We start from the raw sequence: 24029 nt of genomic DNA, 5'->3' as shown, positions 1-24029 counted from the left end.
GATTCAGTAGCTCATGGAAATGAGATAATACTATTTTTAATTGGGCAAAGATGGGCTAGGATAAAACTCGGTGAGCTTCTCAGTGAACCAAAATAATATGTCAATGTCATAAAAGTTTCTCAGAAGATGAGATTATGGGGGATACCATGTTTTCTTGCCATAATCCGTTTTGCAAATAGTATTGAGGGTACAGTTCTCCTAGAACGAAAGTGTTTTATGAGAGTATTGAACCTGTAAACATAGCTCAAAGTTTTTCTTTACTTAAAAGTGATAGTGGGAATACTTAAATTTTGGCATCTAACAAGAGAGGAAAACAACTTTTGAACTCATGAAATTTTTCATTCAGAAACAGAGTAAAGAATTAGATTGTTATGTAAAACACAGAATAAAGTTACAGAATAAGATCAATTACAGAATTATAAAGTACAAAATTAATTTTTTTTTCTCACTTTTGTTTTCCGGGCTCTAGCTATTCAACTGTCTCTAGAGAGTTTGAGACCACAGCTTAATATTTTTTTATCTTACTTGTAATCTACAACTATTATTAAGGTAATAGTCAATCATCAGAAAAATATCTGTTCTCTTTTCCTTATCTCTATCCTAATAAGCTTACATATTTGTTTATTAATTTTTTTGTATGGAAATATTCAACCAAACAATGCTTTTGCTAATTATAGTCACTAATGGAATTAGATAATTTATTTATTATGTTTACCAAGAATATTTTTTTTTGTTTTTTGATTATATCTTTTAGTTACATAAGCAAACTTTTATGTTTGCAACCTCAAGTCTTTATGCTTCAAAGTTCCTCATTAAAAAATTCCTTTTTTGGGGCAGAAGCAAGATGGTAGAGAAGAGGCAATGACTTGACTGAGCTCTCTTCCCCAAACTCCTGCAAATACCTTTAAATATTGCCATAAAATAATTCTTGAAGCAGCAAAACCCATAAAAAGATGGGGTGAAATAATTTTTCAGCCAAATACAAATTGGAAGGTCATCATGAAAGATCTGTTGTGCCTGGGTGAAAATGGATCACACTTCATCTCCAGCTGCAAAACACCAACCTATTCCCAGCAAGCCAGGAATAAGGCTTGGGGAGCCACTGAGCTTCCAGAGTTTTACTCCCATAGACTGTAAGGGGGTTATACAATTGGTCAAAAGGATATTACAAGGGTCTCTTTGCTAGCACTAAAGCAGAACAACATTACTTTGCCTATATTCTGATCAGAGTTGCATTGCTGATTGGCAGTCCCAGGTGAGAGAAAAAGGAGACGACCAGAGCTTGTGGCTGCAGTGTAGCAGGGACCCTCCTTACAATTCTAGGGCAGAAAAAAATTTGTGGTCACTCATAGACCAGAGTATGGGCCAGGAGAGTAATAAACACACTTCTCCTAAGATCATACCACTTTGGAAGAACTAAAAATTTACAGGTTCCTAGAAATATTTCTGAAAATAACAAAAACCCCTAAAGCTTGTTCATCCTTTGTCCTGGAAGTAGAGCCCTACTTTTTTTTTGGCTAACTTTTTACTGACAGAACATATATACATGAGTAATTTTTACAACATTATCCCTTGCACTCACTTCTGTTCCAACTTTTCCCTTCTCTCCTTCTACCCCCTTGCCTAGATGGCAGGAAGTCTTATACATATTAAACATGTTATAGTGTATCCTAGATACAATATATGTGTGCAGAACTGTACATTCTTTTGTTGCACAATAAGAATTAGATTCAGAAGGTAAAAATAACCTGGGAAGAAAAACAAAAATGCAAGTAGTCCACATTCATTTCCCAGTGTTCTATCTCTGGGTGTAGCTGATTCTGTCCATCATTGATCAACTGGAATTGAATCGAATCTTCTATTTGTCGAAGATATCCATTTTCATCAGAATACATCCTCATACAGTATTGTTGTTGAAGTTTATAATGATCAGAGCCCTACTTTTAACAAATGATTAAAAGTCAAGTACTAGGCTGGGGAAATGAGCAAATAGAAAAAGAGTCTGATCATAGAAAGTTACTATGGTGACAAGAAAGATCAAAACACACACTCAGAAGAAGATAACAAAGCAAAGCTTCTATCCCAAAGAATCCCAGAAAAATATAAATTGGTCTCAGGCCATGGAAGAAGTTTAAAAGGATTTTGAAAATCAAGGTAGAGAGGACAAGGAAAAATTGGGAAGAGAAATGAGAATGATGGAAGAAAATCACAAAAAAAGAGTCAATAGCTTGGTAACAACAAGAAAAATACTTAAGAAAATAATATATTAAAAAACAGAGTAAACTAAGTGCTAAACTAATTACAAAAAGCCAATGAGGAGAAGAATGTCTTTAAAAGCAGAATTGGCCAAATGAAAAGATAGGCACAAAAATTCACTGTAGGGGGGAAAAATCTCCTTAAAGAATAGAATTGCTCAAATAGAAGGTAAAGACTTTATGAAAAGTAAGAAACAATTTTTAAAAACTCAAAAAGAATGAAAAAAGATTAAATATCTCATAGGAAAAACAACTGGTCTAGAAAATAGATCTAGGAAAAATAATTTTAATCTGAAATAATTTTAAATCTGAAAGCCATGATCAAAAAAAGAATCAAAACATCATCTTTTAAGAAATAATCAAAGAAATTGTCTAGATGTTCCAGAACTTGGTGTTAAAATAGAAATTAAAAGAATCTATTTATCACTCCTGAAAAAGATCACAAAGTGAAAACTCTCAGAAGTTTTCTAGCCAAATTCCAGAGCTTTCAAATCAAGGGAAAAAAATTTCAAACATCCAGGAAGAAACAATTCAGTTATCATGGAACCACAGTCATGGTACTACAATATTTAGTAGCTTCTATATTAAAGGAGTAGAGGACTTGGAATTATGTTATTCCAGAGAGCAATGGAGCTATTAATACAAGCAAGAATCACCTACCCAGTAAAATTGAATGTAATTCTGCAGGAGAAAAATGGATAGTTAATGAGATTGAGGACTTTAAAGCATTCTTGAACAGATCAGAACTGAACAGAAACTTTACCTTTCAAATGCAAGATTGAAAAAGCATAAAAAGAGAAACCATAAGGGATTTAGTAAGGTTAAATGATTTATATTCCTACATGGGAAGATGACACTTGTAATACAAAATAAGTTTTTCATTATTAGAGCACTGAGAAAGAGGGCATAGAGATTACAGGTGTGAATTTAATATGAAGTGATGATGTGTAAACAATTAAGAGAGGAATGTACCAGGAGAAAGGGAAAGGGAGAGGCAGAATGGAGTAAATTATCTCACATAAAAGAGACAAAAAAGTTTTATAAAAGAAGGGGAAATGGGAGAGGTAAAAAGAAATGAGTACCTACTCTCATTGGAAATAGTTTAAAGACAGAATAACATTGAATTGAATATAGAAATCTCTTTAACCTTACAAGTAGGGTCCTACAGTTGTGAGACACTAGCTCATGTCTTGGAAATTAAGAAGAAATTAAGGTCTTCTGTTTTGCCTTTTATGCATGATAATTTACCCCATTCTACTACTTTTTTACTCTCTCCCCCAAAACATTTCTCTCCCAATGCATCTCCTCTTTTATGCATGATAATTTATCCCATTCTACTTCTTTACTCTCTCTCCCAATACATTCCTCTTGCCTTTTTTTTTGATAACACTTCATATTCAACTAACATTTGCCCTGTCTACATGTACTCCTCCAAACTTCCCTAATAATGATTAAGTTCTTATGAGTTACTAGTATCTTCCCATATAGCAATGTATGCAGCTCAACTTCATCAAATCCCTCATGATTTCCCTTTCCTATTTACCTTTTTGGTTTTTTTTTTTCAATCTTGTATTTGAAAGTCAGATATTCTATTCAGTTCTGATCTTTTAATCAAGAATGATAGAAAATCTTCAGTTTCATTGAAATGTCCAATTTTTTTCCTGTGAAGATTATGCTCAGTTTTTCTGGGCAACTTATTTTTGGTTGTAATCTTAGCTCCTTTGCCCTTCAGAATATTATATTCCAACCCTTCTGATCTTTCAATGTAGAAGCTACTAAATATTGTGTTATCCTGTAGCTCCACAATTCCTAAATTGTTTCTTTCTGTATGTTTTCAATATTTTCTGCTTGAAGTGAGAGCTTGGACTGTAATTTGGGTAGAATATTCCTGGGTGTTTTCATTTTGGAATCTCAGAAGTTTGATTGGTGGATTCTTTCAATTTCCATTTTACCTTTTGGTTCTAAAATATCAGGACAGTTTTCCTTGACAATTTTTTGAAAGATAATATCTAGGCTTTTTTATGATCATGACTTTCAGATAGCCCAATAATATTTCAATTATATTTCCTGGATCTATTTTCCAGATAAGTTTTTTTTTTTTTTTTTTTTTTTTTTTTTTTTTTTTTTTTTTTTTTTACAATGAGATATTTCCAATTCTCTTCTATTTTTCCATTCTTTTAGTTTTGCTTTATTATTGTATCTTGAGTTCTAATAAAGGCATTAGTTTCCATATTCTCAATAATGATTTTTTAAAAAATTATTTTCCACAGTGAGCTGTTGTTCCTCCTCTTGTACTTGTCCAATCCTACTTTTAAAGAGCCATTTATCTCAGTAGATTTTTTTTTCTCATATTTGGCTAATTCTTCTCTTTAAGGAGCTTTTTTCTTCAGTGAATTTTTGTGCTTTTCCATTTGGCCAATTGTGCTTTTTAAGGCATTCTTTTCCTCCTGGTTTTTTATAATTTGTTTACCATTTGACTTAGTTTGTTTTTTAAGGTTTTATTTTCTTCAGTATTTTTAACGTCTCCTTTACCAAGCTGTTGATTTATTTTTCATGATTTTTTCCATCACTCATTTCTCTTCCCAATTTTTCCTCTTTCTTTCTTATCTGATTTTAAAAATCCATTTTGATTTTTTTCTATGACCTGAGACCAAATGGTATTTTTCTGGGAGGCTTTGGATGTAGCAGCTTTGTTATCTTCTTCTGGATGTGCATTTTGATTTTCCTTGTTACTACAGTAGCTTTCAATAATCAATACTCTTTTATTTTGTTTGCTCTTTTCCCTAGCCTAAGTACTTGACTTTTAACTCTTTGTTAAAAGTAGGGCTCTGCTTCAAGGATGAAGGGTGCACTGTCCCAAACTTCAGAGTTTTGCAGCTGTTTCCAGAGATACTTCTACAAACCTGTAAATTTTCAGTTCTTCCAAGGTAGTATAATTTAAGGAGAGGTGTGTTTACTCCTTTCCTAGTGAATAATTTGGTCTGTGAGTGACCACAAGTTTTCTTTTTTGCCCTAAAATTATGAGAAGGTTCCCTGCTATACTATGGCTGCATTCTCCTCTTTGCCCTGGGACTAACACTCAGGAGGCTAATATGCGCAAAGAAACAAGAGTCTTGCCCTCAGTGCTAGCAAAGAGACCCTTGCAATCTTCTTCTAACCAGTTGCTTGACTCCCTTTATTGTCTGTGAGCTGAGAGCTTCAGAAGCAGCTACTTCTGCTGCTGATTCAGTCTCTCCCAAGGTTTGCTCCTTCTTTACTGGGTGCTGAACTATGCTCCAGTCTCAGCCACATGTTACAAACCTTTCTTGCTGATCTTTCAACTTGTCTTTGGTTGTCTATAGGATGAAAGATCTGGGAACCACTGCTGCTGACACCAATTTGACCACTTCAGACTTGTTCCTGGTTTGCTGAGACCAGAGTAATACTAGGGTGGCCTGAGCTAGATTACCCTCCACCCTCATCCTAGTGTCACAAACCTTTTCTGCTAAATTTCCAAGATGTTATGTACTGGAAAATTATTATGTGCTTGTCTTTTTGTGGATTCCACTGCTCTAGAATTTGTTTAGAGTAATATATAAAGTTATTTGGAGGGGTTTGTTGGAGAGCTCATGCAAGTTCCTGTCATCCTGGCTCCATCTCTGATGGAGTACTATTATGCCTTAAGAAATGATGACTAGGATGCTCTCAAAAAACCTGAAAAGATCTACATGAGCTGGTACAAAGTGAAGTGCATTAATTACAAAATAACAGCATTATTGTGAGGTGATCAGCTGTGAATGACTTAGCTATTAGGAATACAATGATCTAAGACAATTCTGAAAATCTTATGATGAAAGATACTTTCCATTTCCAGAGAAAAAACTGATAATTGAATAAAGATCAAAACATCCTTTTTAAACTCTATTTTTCTTGGTTTTTTTTGGCTTATGTTTTCTTTCGCAACATGGAAATGTTCTGCATGACTACACATGTATGATTTATGTTGAATTTAATATTGAAGGCGAGCCCTCTAATAAGGTGGTGTAGGAGTGAGGATGGGAGAGAATTTGGAAATGAAAGTTTTAAAAATAAATGTTAAAATTGTTTTTGTAATTGGTGAAAAATAAAATGCTAAGCAAACAAACAAACAAACAAACAAATAAATAAATAAATGAATAAATAAGCAAGCCAAATTTCAGTAGTGGAATCAAGATGGTAGAGAGTAGACAAGACACTGCCTGAGTTCTCCCCCACTTGTCCTCAGAATCAAGTGTCTGAATGGATTTTGGAGTAATAGAACTCAGAAATATTCAGAATGCAATAATTTTCCAGCTTAATATATCTTGGAAGGACTTCAAGAAAGAAATGTGGTTTAGTGCAGGTGAAGTGCAAGTAGGCCCAGTATTAGGAGGCTAGGCACAAGAAATCTAGCAGGAGGCTCGTAGCCAAATATAGCAATGTCAGTTACTCTATCCTGATTTATATGGCCAATGGATAAGTAATTGTGAGACCTTCAATGCAACTATAAAAGGCAAATTGTGAGCCTTCAAATCCCAGCATAACAGGCAGGACTTGGCCAGGCCTACTCAGTGCAATAAGGAAACCTGCAGCACCATCAGTTCCAAGGTAGTCAGTGAGAAGCCCCTGTTCATCATTAGAGGAAGTTCAGGACAATCTTCCTTGTGGCCTAAGAGCAGACCTCAATCTCTAAAAATGAGTAAAAAAAGTAAAAAAATGTCTCTAGTCATAGAGAGCAACTATGGAGACAGGAAAGATCAGAACACAAACCAGAAAAAGACAGCAAAGGCAAAATGCCTTCAGATGAAGTTTCAAAGAGGGATATAAATTGGTCTCTAGCTCAAACAGCTCTCTTAGAAGAGTTCAAAAAGAATCTTAAAAGAGAGATTGAAGAAAAATGGGGAAAAGGGATGAAAGCTATGAGAGAGATATGAAAGTTTTGGGGAAAAGTCAACAGCTTGGAAAAGGAAACACATAAATTGATTGGAAAAAAAAAAAACTTCTTAAAAAAATAAATTTAGTGAAATGGAAAAAAACCCCAACTCCTTAAAAATAGAATTGATGAAATAGGAAAAAAACGTATTTCACAAAACATATCTCATTTAAAAGAAGAATTGACCAAATGCAAAAGGAGGTAAAAAGCTAAATGAAGATAATTCACTAAAAATTAGAATTGAATAAATGGAGGTGAATGCCTCAATGAGACATCAAGAATCCCGTCAAACAAAAAAAATAGTAAAAAATGTAAAATGCCTCATTGGAAAACAACTGACCTGGAAAATAAATCTAGAAGAGACAATTGAGAATTATTGGTCCACCTGAAAGTCACGATGAAAAGAAAAAAAAAAGAGCCTGAACAACATGTTTCAAGAAATCAGACAAGCAAAAGAGGTCTGATATTCTACAATTAAAGGGTAAAGTAGTCATTGAAAGAATCCACTGTTCACCTCCTGAAAGAGAAGGGGTGAAATAAGGTTGACCATTATCACCACTACTATTCAATATTGTACTAGAAATGTTAGCTTTAAGAGAAGAAAAATAATTTGAAGGAATTAGAATGGATAATGAAGAAACAAAATTATCACTCTTTGCAGATGATATGATGGAGAATCAACTAAAAACATTATAAATAATTAACAACTTTAGCCAAATTACAGGATACAAAATAAACCAATATAAATCATCAGCCTTTCTATATGTTACCAGTAATTATAGGTAATATAAAATATGTGGGAATCTATCTGCCTAAACAAGGCAAGTATATGAATATATAAATATATAAAATGCTTTTCACACAAATAAATTAGATCTAAACATTCAGAAAAAATCAATGACTCATAGATATGCTGGGCTAATAAAAATGACAATTCTACTTAAATTAACTTATTTACTCAGTGCCATATCAAACTGCCAAAAATTATTTTATAGCGCTAAAAAAATTAAAAACAAAATTCATCTAAAAGAAGGGTCAAAAATTTCAAGGGAATTAATGACTATAGCAATGTAGTGTTTGATAAACCCCAAAACTCCAGCTTCTGGAATAAGATTCACTATTTGACAAAAATTGCTAGGAAAATTGGAAAATAATATAATAGAAACTAGGCATTGATCAACATTTCACACCCTATACCAAGATTAGATTGAAATGGGTTCATGATTTAGAAATAAGGAGTGATACTATAAGCAAATTAGGAGAACAGAGAATAGTCTATTTCTCAGATCTATGAAGAGAGGAATTTATGACCAATGAAGAACTAGAGAATATTATAAAATGCAAAAACAAAGCTGCTTAATTTTGATTACATTAAATTTAAAAGGCTTTGCACAAAGAAAATGAATGCAGACAAGATTAGGAGGAAAACAAAGCTGGGGAAAAATTTTTACATCCAGTATTTCTGATAAAAGCCTCATTTCTAACTGACTTGAACTTATAAGAATGTAATTCATTTCCTAATTGTTAAATGGCCAAAGGATATGAACAGACAATTTTCAGATGAAGAAATTAAAGCCATTTCTGGTCATATAAAAAAATGCTCTAAATTACTATCAATTAGACAAATGAAAATTAAGACAGTTTTGAATTACCACTTCCTACCTCTCAGATTAGCTAAGATGACGCTAAGATGACAAGAAAATATGATAAATTTGGAGGGAATGTGGGGAAAACTGGGACACTAATGCATTGTTGATGAAGTTGTGAAATGATCCAACCATTCTGGAGAACCATTCTGCAATGGATTGCAATCATTCTGCAACTGTGCCTAAAACTATGAATACCCTTTGATACAGTAGTATCTCTACTGGGCCTATATCCCCCAAAAATCATAAAAAGGGGAAAGGACCCATGGCAAGGAGCTAGAAATTTGAATGGATACCTATCAGTTGGGGAATGGCTGGATAAGTTATATGAATGTAATGAGATATTGTTTTATAAGAAACAATAAGCTGGATGATTTCAGAAAGACCTGGAGGGACTTATATGAAGAGATGCTAAGTGAAGTGAGTAAAATCAAGAGAACATTGTACACAATATGATTATGGGATGATCAACTATGATCTTTTCACAGTGAGTTGATTCAAGGAAATCCAATAGATTAGTAATAAAAAGAGAACTATAGAGACTATAGATGAAAGAATAGTGTTGTCACCTTTTTGTTTGTTGGTTTTTTCTTTCTTGTGCCCCCCCTTTTGATCAGAGTTTTCTTGCGTAGCATGATGAATATGGAAATATGTTTAGAAGAATTGTACATGTGTAACATATATCAGATTGCTTATTGTCAAGGGGAGGAGATAGAGAAAGAGAGGGAGAACAATTTGGAACACAAGATTTTGCAAAGGTCATTCTTTGCATGTATTTGGAAAAATAGAATACTGTTAAAGAAAAAAAAAGAATAAAAATTCCATTTGTGCAATATTTTGAGTTTTTAGTAAAGCCTTAATGATATTCACTTGCATTTAGAATTCATGATCACTTACAAATAAGCAAATGGTTTGAATTTATGATAGAAGAAAAGTGTATTAGGGAAACTAATCATGTAAAGAAGAAGAAATGTTTAAATAATTTTTTAAGCTCATACCAAACTTTGCAAGAAATTTTGAGGAATGTCATCATAAAACAAACCAAATGCATAAAGGACCAGTGGATTTTACTATGCCATATGCTTAAAAGTAATATGTACAAATGCTTAAAATGCTTATAAATATTTTTCTTAAAACATTTTAAAATTCAGACTATTGGGTAGTCTGTGAAGGCCTGCTTCCTGTCCATTTTGTTCTACAATATTGAGGTACATTCAACTATTTCTGAAAAATTATGACTTAGACTGAATAAAAAAATAAGCCTTCAACATTAAATAAGCCAGAGTAGAAGACCCTAATGATTGCTTAAACAGTTAAAGTAGTAAAGTGGCCACAAGTTCAGTAGAGCCAATAAAATTAAAAATTCCTTATTCTCTTTTTCAAGTAACATTTCTTTTAATTTCCAATTTTCTCCTTCAATCATTGTAATGTTTTTCTTTCCAGTGAACTATTAGGAACTTTATTTTTTAATTGAAGTATAATATCTCAAGTACTATCACTGTTATTTCTAGCTTTAATGTGTATCTAGCCATTTCTTTTCTATTAAAGTAGTTTGTGCTATTTTTCAAATATCATTTAAGGGAGTCTCAGTAAAGATGTCTACTAAAACCTCAATTCCTTCCTGTGAAAATTCCAAAGAAAATAGTAGACTATATAAATATTTATTTACTTTACTTATTAATTATTAAATTAAATAAATATTAATTATTTATTTACATTTAGCCTAATGGACAAATAAAAATTGTCACTTTTTTAAAAAGAAAAATCAATCATGTAACATTTAATTGTTTTCTTTGACTTAAATGGTACAGGTTTGTTTGCTGTATTTTTAACTAAATAAATACATAGAAATTTATATAATTTAAACAAAAATAAATGTTTATTTAAATATGGGTAATATACACATTTAAATGTTGATAAATTACTTGCTTACCATAGAACGTCAGATAGCCAAAAAATGCAGTGAAGAGATACATAACACATATGGAGAAAATGGAAACATTGGAAACAATCTCCATTTTTCTCAATGAACGGCTGTTAAAAAAATTTGAAACATTAAAAAATATGTGCATTGTATTTATTCAATGGTATTAACAGTGTAGAATACATATTTAATTCAAAAACAGTAATTAAGTGCTTACTATGTTCTTCCATAGACATAAAAATATAGTGATAGATTCACTTAGCTAATTCATGTAATTGTAAAAATTTATATCTGACTTGGCATAGTGTATCTACATTGATTATTTATTTTAAAATGTCCAATGTAGTTATTGTGAGAGAAAGAACCCATGATACCTGACTTCACCTATATGAACTTTCACTTTTTCAAAAGGCTTAATTTGAGTATCTGAAAGTACTTTATATTTGATAGTAATGTTTTCCATTATCATGTGTATAAAAATGCTTAATACATTTAAAATGCTCTTCTGTAATTCCCAAAAGAGATAAATGGATATTAAAATTCAGGTGTTTCCAACTCTAAGACGCTCTTTTGGTGGGGAGGTGGGGAATGGAGTGAAGGGGGATGCAATGAAGGTGGTGGTGGTAGTAGTAAACTTGTAAAAAGGTATTCCTAATCCTCTAAGTAGTCTCCACAACAATGACTGGAAATTTAAAAAATTTTCCTAATGATTCAGGGAAGTTTCTCATGCAAAGATAACTATTGTTGGGGTATGCCCTAAAATATATATTTTGAGAGAATATCAAATCTGGCAAGCTGGCAAGCCATAAATATTTGGAAGACAATTGCAAAGGATGTGTCAAAATCAAAGTCCCTACTTCAAAAAAGACAGAAGAAAATGAAAATTTTAATTTGAGTACTTTTTAAAAATTAAGGGCATATTTGGATTTTAATTATTGAAAAAAGTAGAGTTGTCCTAAATATTTAAAAATGGAGGGAAATTTCTATTGAGAAACTCCCAAGTAAATTTACTGACAAATTTATTTTAACTTTTTTTTTCCATTTTCTTGAGAACCTATAATGGAGAAAAAGAGATTTATATGTAATAATGCTATTACAATACTATAGTATGTAGGTACTCTAACATATTAAATTGGAAAAAGAACATATAAGAACTTTTAATTCTTAAATGGAAAGGCAATTGGTTGTAGTAGTATGACAGTAACATGACATGTGGTCCATAGTTAGTAATATTAATTTTTTACTGCTATACCTTATATCTATCATTTACTTGGTAAAGAACTGACAAATAGTTCCAATTATGTTAGCATATTTTGACATTATGTTTAACAAATACCTCTGCAGTCTTATGAAACAAGCATGAGTAACATAGAATCACAGTCACTTAGCCTTGGAAGGGACCATACATGTTATTTAATCTATCTCCTCACCAACTATACTGTTATATAGTTTAAAATAGCATTTTTGACAATGACCACTTAATGTCTAGCAAATCACTGAGCCTAAAGCATCAAAACCAACCAAAAACCCAAATCTATGATTTACATACTTCAAGTTTTTCCTATAGCCTCAACTCATAGATTACTATTCTTATTTTCATATTTCACAAAACACTAGTAAGGAGAGAAAGTTATGCAAAGAAATTATATTTTATAGACAAAGTATTTAGCCATAAAAATTAAATTTTATGTCTTACTTTTTAAGATTAGTGTAAACTGGCAGGACTGCTTGATGACAAACATATGCAAATGCAATGGTGGGTAAAGCATAAACTGTCTGGGAGAAAAGAAATAAATGTATTAGGAAAAGTCATTTTTTTCCCCACACAAATTACTTAGCTCTGACTTTATGGAACTTTTATTTTATCTCTTAATCTTTACAAAATTCTTAAATTATTATTAGGAAGCATTTGATCTACTTAACAATAGCATCTCTTTCAAGAAAATTAATCTATCAAGAAGTATTTTTCATATAGACTTTGATGTTAAATAGGATATGTTAATTCTTATGTATATGTATATATATATATGTGTGTGTGTATACATATATATGTATACATTTTACCTTGTACTATTTTAACACTAAAATTTATTAAAAAATATATGTATTAACTAAAGGAAATTTTCATAATAAGGCATTTCAAAATATGACATTCGTTTCTTCTATCTTCTAGCTCTTTTCCTATCTTTTTTCAATCTTTGTGTTATTTCACATAATAAAAACTCAAAATTTCACAGTCCACCTGTTAAAAAAGCCCAAAAAGGACATTCAGCATTTAACAAAAGATATTTCTAAAATTTTAGTTTGAAACCCACGTTCTGGTTACAGAAAAGAAAATTAGGACTCTGCCTGTATGCCACCAAAAGAGTTGGTGAGTTTAACTAGTTCATGGAAGCAACAACTTTCTTCAATGGAAAAAATAGTCAAATTGAGTTTCATACTGAATTGCTGATTGATTAATGAAATTCAAATACCTCAAATAGTTGTTACTTAAATGATAAATAGAACTCAAATCACTGATAATTTAAAACAAAGCTGTAGAGACACCAGCTCTGAGGACTTGCGGGGAAAAAAAAATGGGCACTATACATACCAAAAAAATGTGAATACAAAAAAAGTATGTAATGATTTACATGAACTAATGCCAGAGGGTTGTATATACAATGATTACAATATGATTAATGAAAATAATATAAAAGAAAGGAAGGAAGGAAAGAAGGAAAGGGAAAGGAAAGAAGAAAAAAAGTAAACCTTGAATAATTATAATAGCTGTAAAACATTGCATATAATGTTGAATTACATTTCCTGAACTATCTTTTTTTTCTTTCATTTTCATTTTTTATTGCAAGGGATGGCTATATTTGGATTAAGAAACACTGGATAGGGGAACAGGGAGAGAGATCTTTGAAAACAAATGATAACAAAAAATTTAAAAACGAAACAATGGCACAGAACAGAAGCTAGCCATCTGTCATTATTCTCATGAGATTTATCTTCAAAATTCTGCTACTCAGGGTCCTTACCACACAACATGAAAGTACTTCATCTATGTTAGCTCTGATGACTTCACAGAGCACCATCTGAGTGCCATGTTTACTCATTTGATATATTTGATATTAGTGATATAATTGAGATTGTAGTTTAAGTTGAAAATCCTTTAATCACTCATAGTTACATAGTTTTCATAACACTTTCCCGATGGCAGCTCTGAGAGGCTGGTAATTCAAATATTGTTAGCCCCATTTTATAGATGATAAAATCTATATGTAACTTGTTTATCCACCAATGTCACCATTTAGATTTTTTTTTTTTCCCTTGGAGGCTGGGGTTAAGTGACTTGCCCAGGGTCACACAGCTAGGAAGTGTTAAGTATCTGAGACCAAATTTGAACTCAGGTCCTCCTGAATTTAAGGCTGGTGCTCTATCCACTGCACCACCTAGCTGCCCCCATTTAGTTTTAAAATAAATCTTTTGGTACCATGACAATTATGCTCACCACCACCCACTGAATCTTTCCACTAACCTAGGCCCTTGAAGGAAAAAGAGGAAAAGTAAACTGCCTATACCTCCATGCAATTTTGCAAGGAATTGATTAATAGTGTCACAATAGCAAAATAAATTTTGTATTAAAAAGCATACCTTAAAGTTAAATAAAATGTATCTTGGTTTACACATTTTCTGAAGTTCTTCTTTAGAAACTGTTGATGCATTAAATCCTGGCAGGGGACACTGGATTTGAAATTTCTCATAGATAATCTTTAATTATATAAAAAATAAATGTGATAGATTACATTGTGTGAAGTCAAAATAGTTGTTAAATGGAACTGTCACAAAAACTTCAATCCAATTCTTTAAACCAAAACTTACCACAAAGAGAAAAAAAACCATACATGACAAGGAAAGTCCACTGGTATATCCAAGGAACCCTAAATGAAACAATAAATTATTGTGTCATTTCTCACCTTTTAGCATAGAATTTCAAAATGTAGCTTAAATTCACACATTATCTCTGTCTGCCAAATAATTATAGGAACTATCAAATATTTTATTCCAAAATGCTACCTTACTTAACAGAAATTAAGACACTAATATCAGACACTGAAACATGGGATTTATAATGAATTCAGTTCTTTCTATACATTGACGAGTTTGTATTTCCAAACCTATATGAAAAAGGAAATCCTTAAAACTGCACCAGAAATCTCAATTGCTTGTCCTATAGTTGGAGTTCTATGTTTAGATCAATCCATTCAAGAAACCTTTGTTAAGCATTTCTCTGCTAATCCCAGTTGCATGCAAAGAGAAAGAATAAATTGTTAGGAACCTACCTGACCCCAGTTAACTGCCTGGGTATTTCTAGATATGTTTTTTTTTTCTTTTTATAGCAGATTCAGCTATTAAGAAGCATTATCAGTTATCATTTGTAAGTTATTCCACTCTCAAACTTCTGGGGAAAAAAAATCCCCTTTGCTGATCCCTTGGCCTCAATACATAAATACATAACAAGAAATCTGAGCAGCATTAATTTTTATCTTTTTGAAGACCTTTTGGCATGACAGATGTAGGAAACATTTCCCAGTAAAAGAACTCATAAAAAATTTCAGCAATTTTGGACAGACAGTCCAGAACTCAGAAAATTTTATTGGCTATTCATAGAATGGTTTCCCAAATCTTCCTAAATCAATGTGATTAAATAAACTTGATTAAAAATGAGTTCCCAGTACATTGGACATACCTATATTTAAATAGAAATAAAACAGCATATTCCAAAATCAAATTAAAATGACTTGGGAATTTATTTATACTTCTGATTCCATTGATATAAATAATATTTATTGAATTTAATTTGGCAATTAAAATAGTAGTTTCCAAACATTTTAAACTGTGCAATCCTACAGTGAAAATATTTTGAGTATGCATACTTTATATTTGTTGCATACTTTATATTTGTTTTATATAAATCATACATATATACTACTATGTCAATATCATATATCTTATAAAACATACACAAAAATTTTATATGGATGAGATAAAAGTGAAATAAGCAATATATTTCAAATATTTTCATTTAATTTAGTAGTGTTGCAAAATTCTTTTTTTGCTTTCACTAAAAATTACTAAATTAAAAGAAAATACTTGCTTTTTCAAATGAGCAATGCAGAGAAATAAAACTATAGAATAGAAAAAGACAAGAATCTCTTCAAGGAAATTAAGAGATATCAAGGGAAATTTTGTATGAAGAAAGGCATGATAAAAGACAAAAATTGTAGAAGAGATTAAAAAGAAGTGGTAACAACACAAAGAACTCTACAAGAAAGATTTTAATGTCTCTAATAACCATTATGGTTACTTATCTAGAGCCAAACATCCTGAAGAAAATGATGCTAACTGGGCCTTAGAAAGTATTGTTAACAATAAGACTAATGGAGCTATCAGAATTGTAGCTTAACAGATAAATAACATCTTAAAAGATGATGCTATTAAGGTGCCAATAGACTTGGAAAACTGGATTCGAAAAGATCAATTTACATCTCAAATCTTAAAAAAAAAGAGCACTGCCAGAGAATTTTCAAATTACCAAAAAATTGCATTCATTTAATGTCGGTTTAAGATCATGTTTAAGATTATGCAAACCAGGCTTCTGCCTAATGTGAATTTAGAATTAATGGAATTGCAGGTTAGTTTTCAAAGAGGTAGAAGAACTAGAGACCAAATTGCCAACAATTGCTTGATTATGGAGAATTTAGGAAGTTCCAGAAAAAACATCTATTTCTGCTTCATTACCTACACTAAAGCCTCTGACACATGTGGATTGCAATAAAATATGGCAAGTCCTCAAAAAGATGGAAGTAACAAATCATATTACTTGTCTACTGAGGAATTTATGTGTAATCCAAGTAGCAAAGGTTAGAACTGAACATCGAATAACTGAATGATTTAAGATTGGAAAAGGGGTATGACAAGGTTGTACATTGTCACCTTATTTAAGTTAAATGAAGAGGACCTCATGTGAAATAGCAGATTGAATGAATCAAAAGCCAGCATTAAGGTTGTTGGAGAAATATCAACCATCTCAGATATTCATGTGATACTAGTCTGATGGCAGAAAGTGAAGAGGAATTGAAGCCTCTTAATAAGGGTGAAAGAGAAGATTATGTAAGCAAGTTTGTAAAACAGAAACAAACAAAAAAAAAACCCTGAATTCTTGACAACTGGTCCCAACACTTCTGGTAAATAGGAGGAGAAAAAAGCGGAAGCAGTGTTAGATTTTGTATTCTTGGACTCAAAAGATGCATACAGTGACTGCAGCCATGAAATTAAAAGACACTTGTTCCTTGAAAGAAAATCTATGGCATATATGGACTATATACTATACTATACTATACTATACTATACTATACTATACTATACTATACTATACTATACTATACTATACTATACTATGCTATACTATACTATACTATTCTATACTATTCTATACTATACTATACTATACTATACTATACTATACTATACTATACTATACTATACTATACTATTACTATGCTATACTATAAAGGAAAGACATCACCTTGAGGGCAAGAATCCATAAATCAAAGCTATGTTGTTGTTGTTTTTTTCCAGTAGCAATATATGACTGTGAGAGTAGGACAATAAAGAAAGCTTTTGAATTATGGTGTAAAGATTTAAGAACCCTTAGACAGCAAGGAGGTCAAATCAGTCAATACTAAAAGAAATTAATTCAGACTATTTATTCACTGGAAGGACAAATATTGAAATTAAAACTTAAAAATTTTGGTCACACAATGAGAATACAGAACTCATTGAAAAAGATGTTGGGAAAGATTGAAGGTCAAAGGACAAAGAATAAGGTGAATAGATAGTGTCATGGAAGTAATGAACATGAACTTGAATGGACTTCAGGTGATAGTAGAAGGTGGAAGAGCCTGATATGTTGTGGTTCACAATGTCACAAAGATTTGGAAGTCATGACTGAATCACTGAATAGAAACAAATGAAAACTAAAATGTGAAAAGACATTTTAAATGGCTCATAATAGTGAGCAAAACAGCTTGTTTTTTTGTCATGTCAATATACATATGCTAAGTTCTTTCTATGAGCCAAGCTTCTTTGAGACAAAAAAGAAGGTAAAAAAATAATTCCTGCCTTTAGTAAAGACATGAGCCAGTACTAGATTGATGAGGATATTAGGGGAGCAGGAATTCTTCCTGATTTATTTAAATTTAAGGTTTACAAAGATGAAGAGGATCATTCAAACAAAAGTTGGTTGCTTTTCTTGTCCATTGTGCCCCTTAGGAGAATCTTGTTAATGCTTTGAATCAAATTCTTGTGAAGCCCCTTCCACAGAGACTAAAATATAGAAAGAAAGATAAATGATTAATTATGCAAGGATCAAATAGGTAGCTCAGGTTATTTTAGATTTAAAGTCGTTCAAATCCTAGCTCCAAAGGCTTGTTAGTAAGATTAATTAGTTTTCAGGACTTTCATTTAAAGAACGTGACCAGATACCAGAATGACTTCATTCTTTTGATTATTAACTGATTGAGGTCTCTAAAAAAATTGCCGTGCATTGTAGCCTGCCTCTATGTATGTAAGGCAGCTTGAAATTCATTCAGCAGCATGAAGATGACTTTGATGTTATTACAGGCCCATAGGTCTTACTTAAAAATTTAAAAAAAAAAATTTTTTTTTGAGGCTGGGGTCAAGTGACTTGCCCAGGGTCACACAGCTAGGAAGTGTTAAGTGTCTGAGACCACATTTAAACTCGGATCCTCCTGAATTCAAGGCTGATACTCTATCCACTGCGCCACCTAGCCGCCCCTTTTTAAAGTATTTTAAAAGTATTATCACTAAAAGGTGATTGCATCCTCAACTGTCAGGATGAATGCCAAAGGCTGAACCTGAACCTCACCAAGAAGATGAAACAGTTCTGCAAGTCCCTGTTCCCTATTGTGGAATATGTCTATTATACATCTCCATGTACCCCAGGAATTGGACTAGGTTTATACTCTGCATCAAGTTTTGGGAGTGAATATAGAAATCCACACAAAAACAATTTGAGAATATGAATCTTACATATTGCAGCTCAGACATCTACCATTTGTGCTGCCTAAATTTACGTGCTAGACTATATGATATGTGAAATCAGAATAGAATGCCTCAGTCCCTCTCAGGGACAACCATTCATTATCTGGTGCTCCTTTCATTGTTTCTGAGAACAATGATTAACATTCACTCTTTCTTCTGAAAAAGGATCCATCCATCCATCTACCAGTTATTCCATGGAACAATGAAGTTATCAAACTTAGGATATGCTCAGGGCCCTTCAATTCATGTTCTAGTGGAGGGGTGAAGCAGGATAGAATGGAGTGAATGCAAAATGTCTACCTGTCTGTCATTGTTCTGTTGAGCTTGGTCAATGACAGTTGATCAATATTAATCACTTTTGTAATTCTAGAATGCTCCTTCTCTCCTTTCAAATCCCTCTCAACAAACAGAACATTTACAACTGGAAAAAATGGGGGAGGGGAGAAATAAAAAAATAAGTGCTTTAAAGGAAAGTCATAAAAGGAGAATTAATAACAAACTATAAGAAATACAAAACTTTACCCAAGCAAGAAATTGTTTAAATATTTGAATGGACATAAAAGAATTTAACCACTCCATGTGAAAACAAGTCAGTGAATCAGTCATCTGAAAATTACTAAAACAAAGTCAAAAGACTGAAAAAAGGTTGTGAAAGTGTCACACAACCTCTTTTCCAGAGCTAAGATCCAGCAAGTAAGCTGTGAGGTAAGTTTAGCATAACATCAATCATTTACACTCACCCTCTCAGTCACAGCAAATCCCAGAATTGTTTCTGGTCAAGAAGCCCTGTTATGAATCATGTGTCATATGGTTGCTGTCATTCCTCATTGTCAGGGCTACAGCCCATTGTGCAGCCAGTGATATAAGTATTGAGATCTCCCCATAGTGCTTCAGGTCCCTTCCCACCATCCACAGGGCTCCCCCAAGTCCCCCCCAATCCCTCTAAATAATGACTCCAAATAAATTTTAGATGGAGATGGAGTGAAACTATTTTTCAGTTGAGGACTAAGCCAGCAGGAAAGGTCTGTTACACCAGGATGGAGTCCAACATGCAATCCTATCACCAACCCTGACCCCAGCAAAGGAAACAGACCTTGGGGCCTCTGAAACAGCAGCAGCATTGGAGTTTTACAGACCTCTCAGTCCAGAGACCACCAAAGACCACTTGGAAAGTTGTGAGAGGATGAGAGGACCTTAGAAACCATCAGCAGTGATAACAGCAGGCTGCACAGAGATGATGGCAGTGACAATGGCAATAGTAGCAGCATTGGCAATTTCCAGAAATATCAGCTCAGACATGGTAGAGGGCCAAGTAGCTGGTCATAAGGATGTCCTTTTTTTTTTTTTTTAAACTAGCAATGAGGAAGGACTCTGTACTTTTAAGCACACTAGAAATTACAGTCATAATGGAGCAGGGACACACCTCACAATTCCAGGGCAGAAAAGAATGTTGAGGTTTCTCAAATACACTTCTTGCAAGAACTGAAAATTTACAGATCACTAGTAGAATCTCTGAAAACAGCTGCACAAAACTGCTGAAACTTGGGACAATGCACCTTCCACCCTGGAAAGAGAGTCTAATGTAACAAAGAGTTAAAGGCCAGGTAATAAACTGGGAAAATGAATAAGCAACAGAAAAAGATTTTGAACTATATAAAGACACTGTGGTGACAAGAAAGATCAAAACACACCGAGAAGATAACAAAATCAAAGCTCCTACATACAAAGTTTCCAAGAAAAATAACAATTGGTCTCCAAGCTATGGAAGAGTTCAACAGGGATTTTGAAAATCAAGTAGGAAAAATAGAGAAAAAATGGAAAGAGAAATTAAGAGTGGTGCAAAAAGAAATGCAAAAAGCTAATGAGAAGAATGGCTTAAAAGCAAAACTGGCTGAATAGGAAAAGAGATACAAAAAGCTCACTGAGGAAAACAATTCCTTGAAAATTATAATTAAGCAAATGAAAGCTAATGACTTTATGAGAAATCAAGAAACAATAAAACAAGACCAAAAGAATGACAAATAGAAAACAATGTGAAACTCTCTCAAACTATCTGACCTGGAAAATAGATCTAGGAAAGATAATTCAAAAATTATTGATCTATCTGAAAACTATGATTAAAAAAAATCCTGCACATCACTTTCAAGAAATTAGGAAGGAAAACTGTTCTAATATTTCAAAACCAGAGGGTAAAATCGAAATTGAAAGAATCTACTGGTCACCTCCTGAAAGAGATCCCAAAATGAAAACTTCATGGAATATTCTAGCCAAATTCTGGAACTCCCAGGTGAAGGAGAAAATATTGCAAGCATCCAGAAAGAAACAATTCAAATATAGAGGGGCCACAGACAGGATAATACAAGATTTTGTAACTTCTGTATTAAAAAACTTAAGGATTTGGAATATGATATTCCAGAGGAAAAAAAAGCTAGGATTACAACCAATGGAAATATATAACTTCACATGTGCCTTCTCAGTGGGGGAAGAAGGGACAGAATCTGAAAATCAAAGTTTAAAAAACAAATGTTAAAAATTGTTTTACATGTAACTGGGGAAAATAAAATACTAAATAAAAAATTTAAAAACAAATTAATATGTTATTTACATGAAATTTGAATGATTTAAAAAATACAAATTCTTAAAGAACAAAAATAAAGGGTTGAAATAAAATCCATTATGCTTTAGCTAAACTCAGAATGACTGGCTAGGTAATCATGATCTTGGACAAGGCAATAATAAAATGGAGTTAATTACAAAAATAAACAGAAACTAAATTTTGTTGAAATACAATAAATTAATATCAGTGCCAAACATATATGCATTAAATGTTAAAACATCTAAATATTTAATGGAAAAGTTTAATGAGAAATATATAATAAACTGTAATAGTAGAGGACCTCAGTGTATCCCTTTGAAACCTAGAGAAAAATAACAAAAAAGAAAGAAAGAAAGAATTTAAGAACTTGAAGAAAATCTGACAGACTTTTGGTGATTAATGGATGGAAACATAAAGTGCTCATATTTTCTTAGCTATCCATTGAACCTTTACAAAAATTGAACCTCACAAACCTAATGGTGAAAAGCAGAAACATTACACCATATTTTATTGACTATAATTAAATAAAATTATATTAAAATAATGCTCATCGAAGAAAGGGTTGTGGTTTAAATGAAATCTAAATGATTGGTGTGAATCAAGAAACAAATCATAGAAAAACTCAACAATTTCACTAAGGATAATGACAACAATGAAAAAAAAATTAAAATTTTTGGGATGAAGCCAAAGTAGTCCTTAGGGGGAAATGTATATTTCTAAACACTTTGATAAAAATGAGGGTGGGAGTGGGGAAGAGTGAATAAATGAACAAAACCAAAAAATACTAGAAAGCAAAAACAATACAATTTTAACAGATTTACAAAATTGAAAGCAAAACACAATTAAATAGTTATTTTAGGAGCTGTTTTAAAGTAATATAACAGAATTGATAAAACATTAACTAATTTGGTTTTTAAATGGAAAGATGAAAATCATGTTTCTTAATATCAAAAATAAATTATTTGATACAAATGAAGGAACAAAGGAAATTATTAGAATGAATTTTTCTCAATTGTATGCCTAAAACTAACAACTTGAATGAAACATAAAAGTATTTAGGAAGATATAAAATATCCAGAATAACAAGACAGGAAACAAAGGATTTTTTAAAAAATCTAATTTCAGGAAAAGAAATTGAAAAAATAAATAAATACTCCAAGAAAAACCTCTAAGACCAAATTTTATTAAACATTCAAAGAACAATTCCAATATTATAAAATCTTTAAAAAAAAAAAAGACTTCCTGCCTTTTAAAATATAAATAAGGGGTCAAGTTAAACTCCCTTTTGATTTAAATATGAGTCTTGTTAACTAAAACAGGGAGAATCAAAAGGAAGAAAATTATGGAAAACTAAAAGAAAACAAAAATTTCAAAATACTAGCAAGAAGACTTCAATAATATAACACAAAAAATGCATGTTGTGCTTAGGTTGGATTTATAAAAGAAATTCAGGGTGGATCCATTATTACTAGAACTATCAGCATAATAGACCACATTTATAATAAGAAAAAAGTTATATAGTTATATTAATAGATGAAGGCTTTTGACCAAATTCAGCACACATTCTTGTTAAAACACTCAAAAACATAAAGCTTTCCATAATATGATGAGAAAATGAAGGATAGGCATGTCTAATACTATCAGGGATAAAGCAGGGATTATCACCATAATTATTTGGTAGGATTAGAAATACTAACAAGAGTATTAAGACAAGAAAAAGAAATTGAGAGAATAATCATTGGCAAAGAGTAAACAAATATGATCAATTTTTGCAGATTATATGATGATTTACTTTCTAAACATTAGAAACTCACTCAAAATTAATTGTAACAATTAACTTCAGCAAAGTTACAACATTAAAAAAACACCCATACAAATCACCCACATTTCTACATATTATTGAAATACACCTCTAGGAAGAGAAAAAAAGAGAAATTCCACTTAAAATAATTTCAGATAATATAAAATACTTAGGCTTCTACCTAACAAGATATATGAACACTGAACACAACTATAAAACATCTTCTATACAAATAAAGACAGATCTAAATAATTAGAGAAATATTAATTGCTCTTGGGAAAACTGAGCCAATGTAATAAAAAATGAAAATACAACCTAAATTAGTTTATTTATTTAGTGCCATTCCAACACAACTGCATAAATGTTGCTCTAGAGAGTTGGGGGGAAATAATAAAATTCATCTAGAAAAACAAAAATGAGATCAAGTCTCAAGGGAATAATGGGGAAAGGGAGGAGTGGAAAAGAGGACTAGCAATATCAGATCTCAAACAATACAACAAAGCCACAATCATCAAAATGTTTTGGTACTGGTTAAGAAATTGAGATCAATAAATGGAACAGAATCTGTGTATAATATACAGAAGAAAATAAATATGATAACTTAGTATTTGATAATGCTAGGGACAAGTAGGTAACAATAGTGGCCAGGACACAGAGTCAGAAAGATCTGAGTTCAAACCTAGGCTTAGATACTTAACAGCTGTGTGAAGCTAGGCAATTCACTTAACTCCTATTTGCCTCAGTTTTTCATCTGTAAAGTGGGAG

The 24029-nt window shown here is 32.0% G+C and overlaps 1 protein-coding gene across 1 annotated transcript in view; it reads right to left on the bottom strand.

Annotated features, from left to right (window-relative positions):
• Positions 1–24029, bottom strand: part of LOC141543747 (sodium-coupled neutral amino acid symporter 1-like) — a 72452-nt gene that overhangs the window by 15166 nt on the left and 33257 nt on the right. The window contains exons 8-11 of the mRNA XM_074269451.1: positions 14623–14681; positions 14395–14511; positions 12452–12531; positions 10765–10865 (exon numbers count right to left, since the gene is read on the bottom strand). Of these exons, the coding sequence (XP_074125552.1) occupies positions 10765–10865; positions 12452–12531; positions 14395–14511; positions 14623–14681 (357 nt within the window). The remainder of the gene's footprint in view (positions 1–10764; positions 10866–12451; positions 12532–14394; positions 14512–14622; positions 14682–24029) is intronic.

The sequence above is a fragment of the Sminthopsis crassicaudata genome, chromosome 5 (assembly GCF_048593235.1).
Source record: "Sminthopsis crassicaudata isolate SCR6 chromosome 5, ASM4859323v1, whole genome shotgun sequence".
Lineage (NCBI taxonomy): Eukaryota > Metazoa > Chordata > Mammalia > Dasyuromorphia > Dasyuridae > Sminthopsis > Sminthopsis crassicaudata.
Note: the sequence above shows the minus strand (reverse complement) of the source record. Positions and strands in the feature narration are given on the sequence as shown.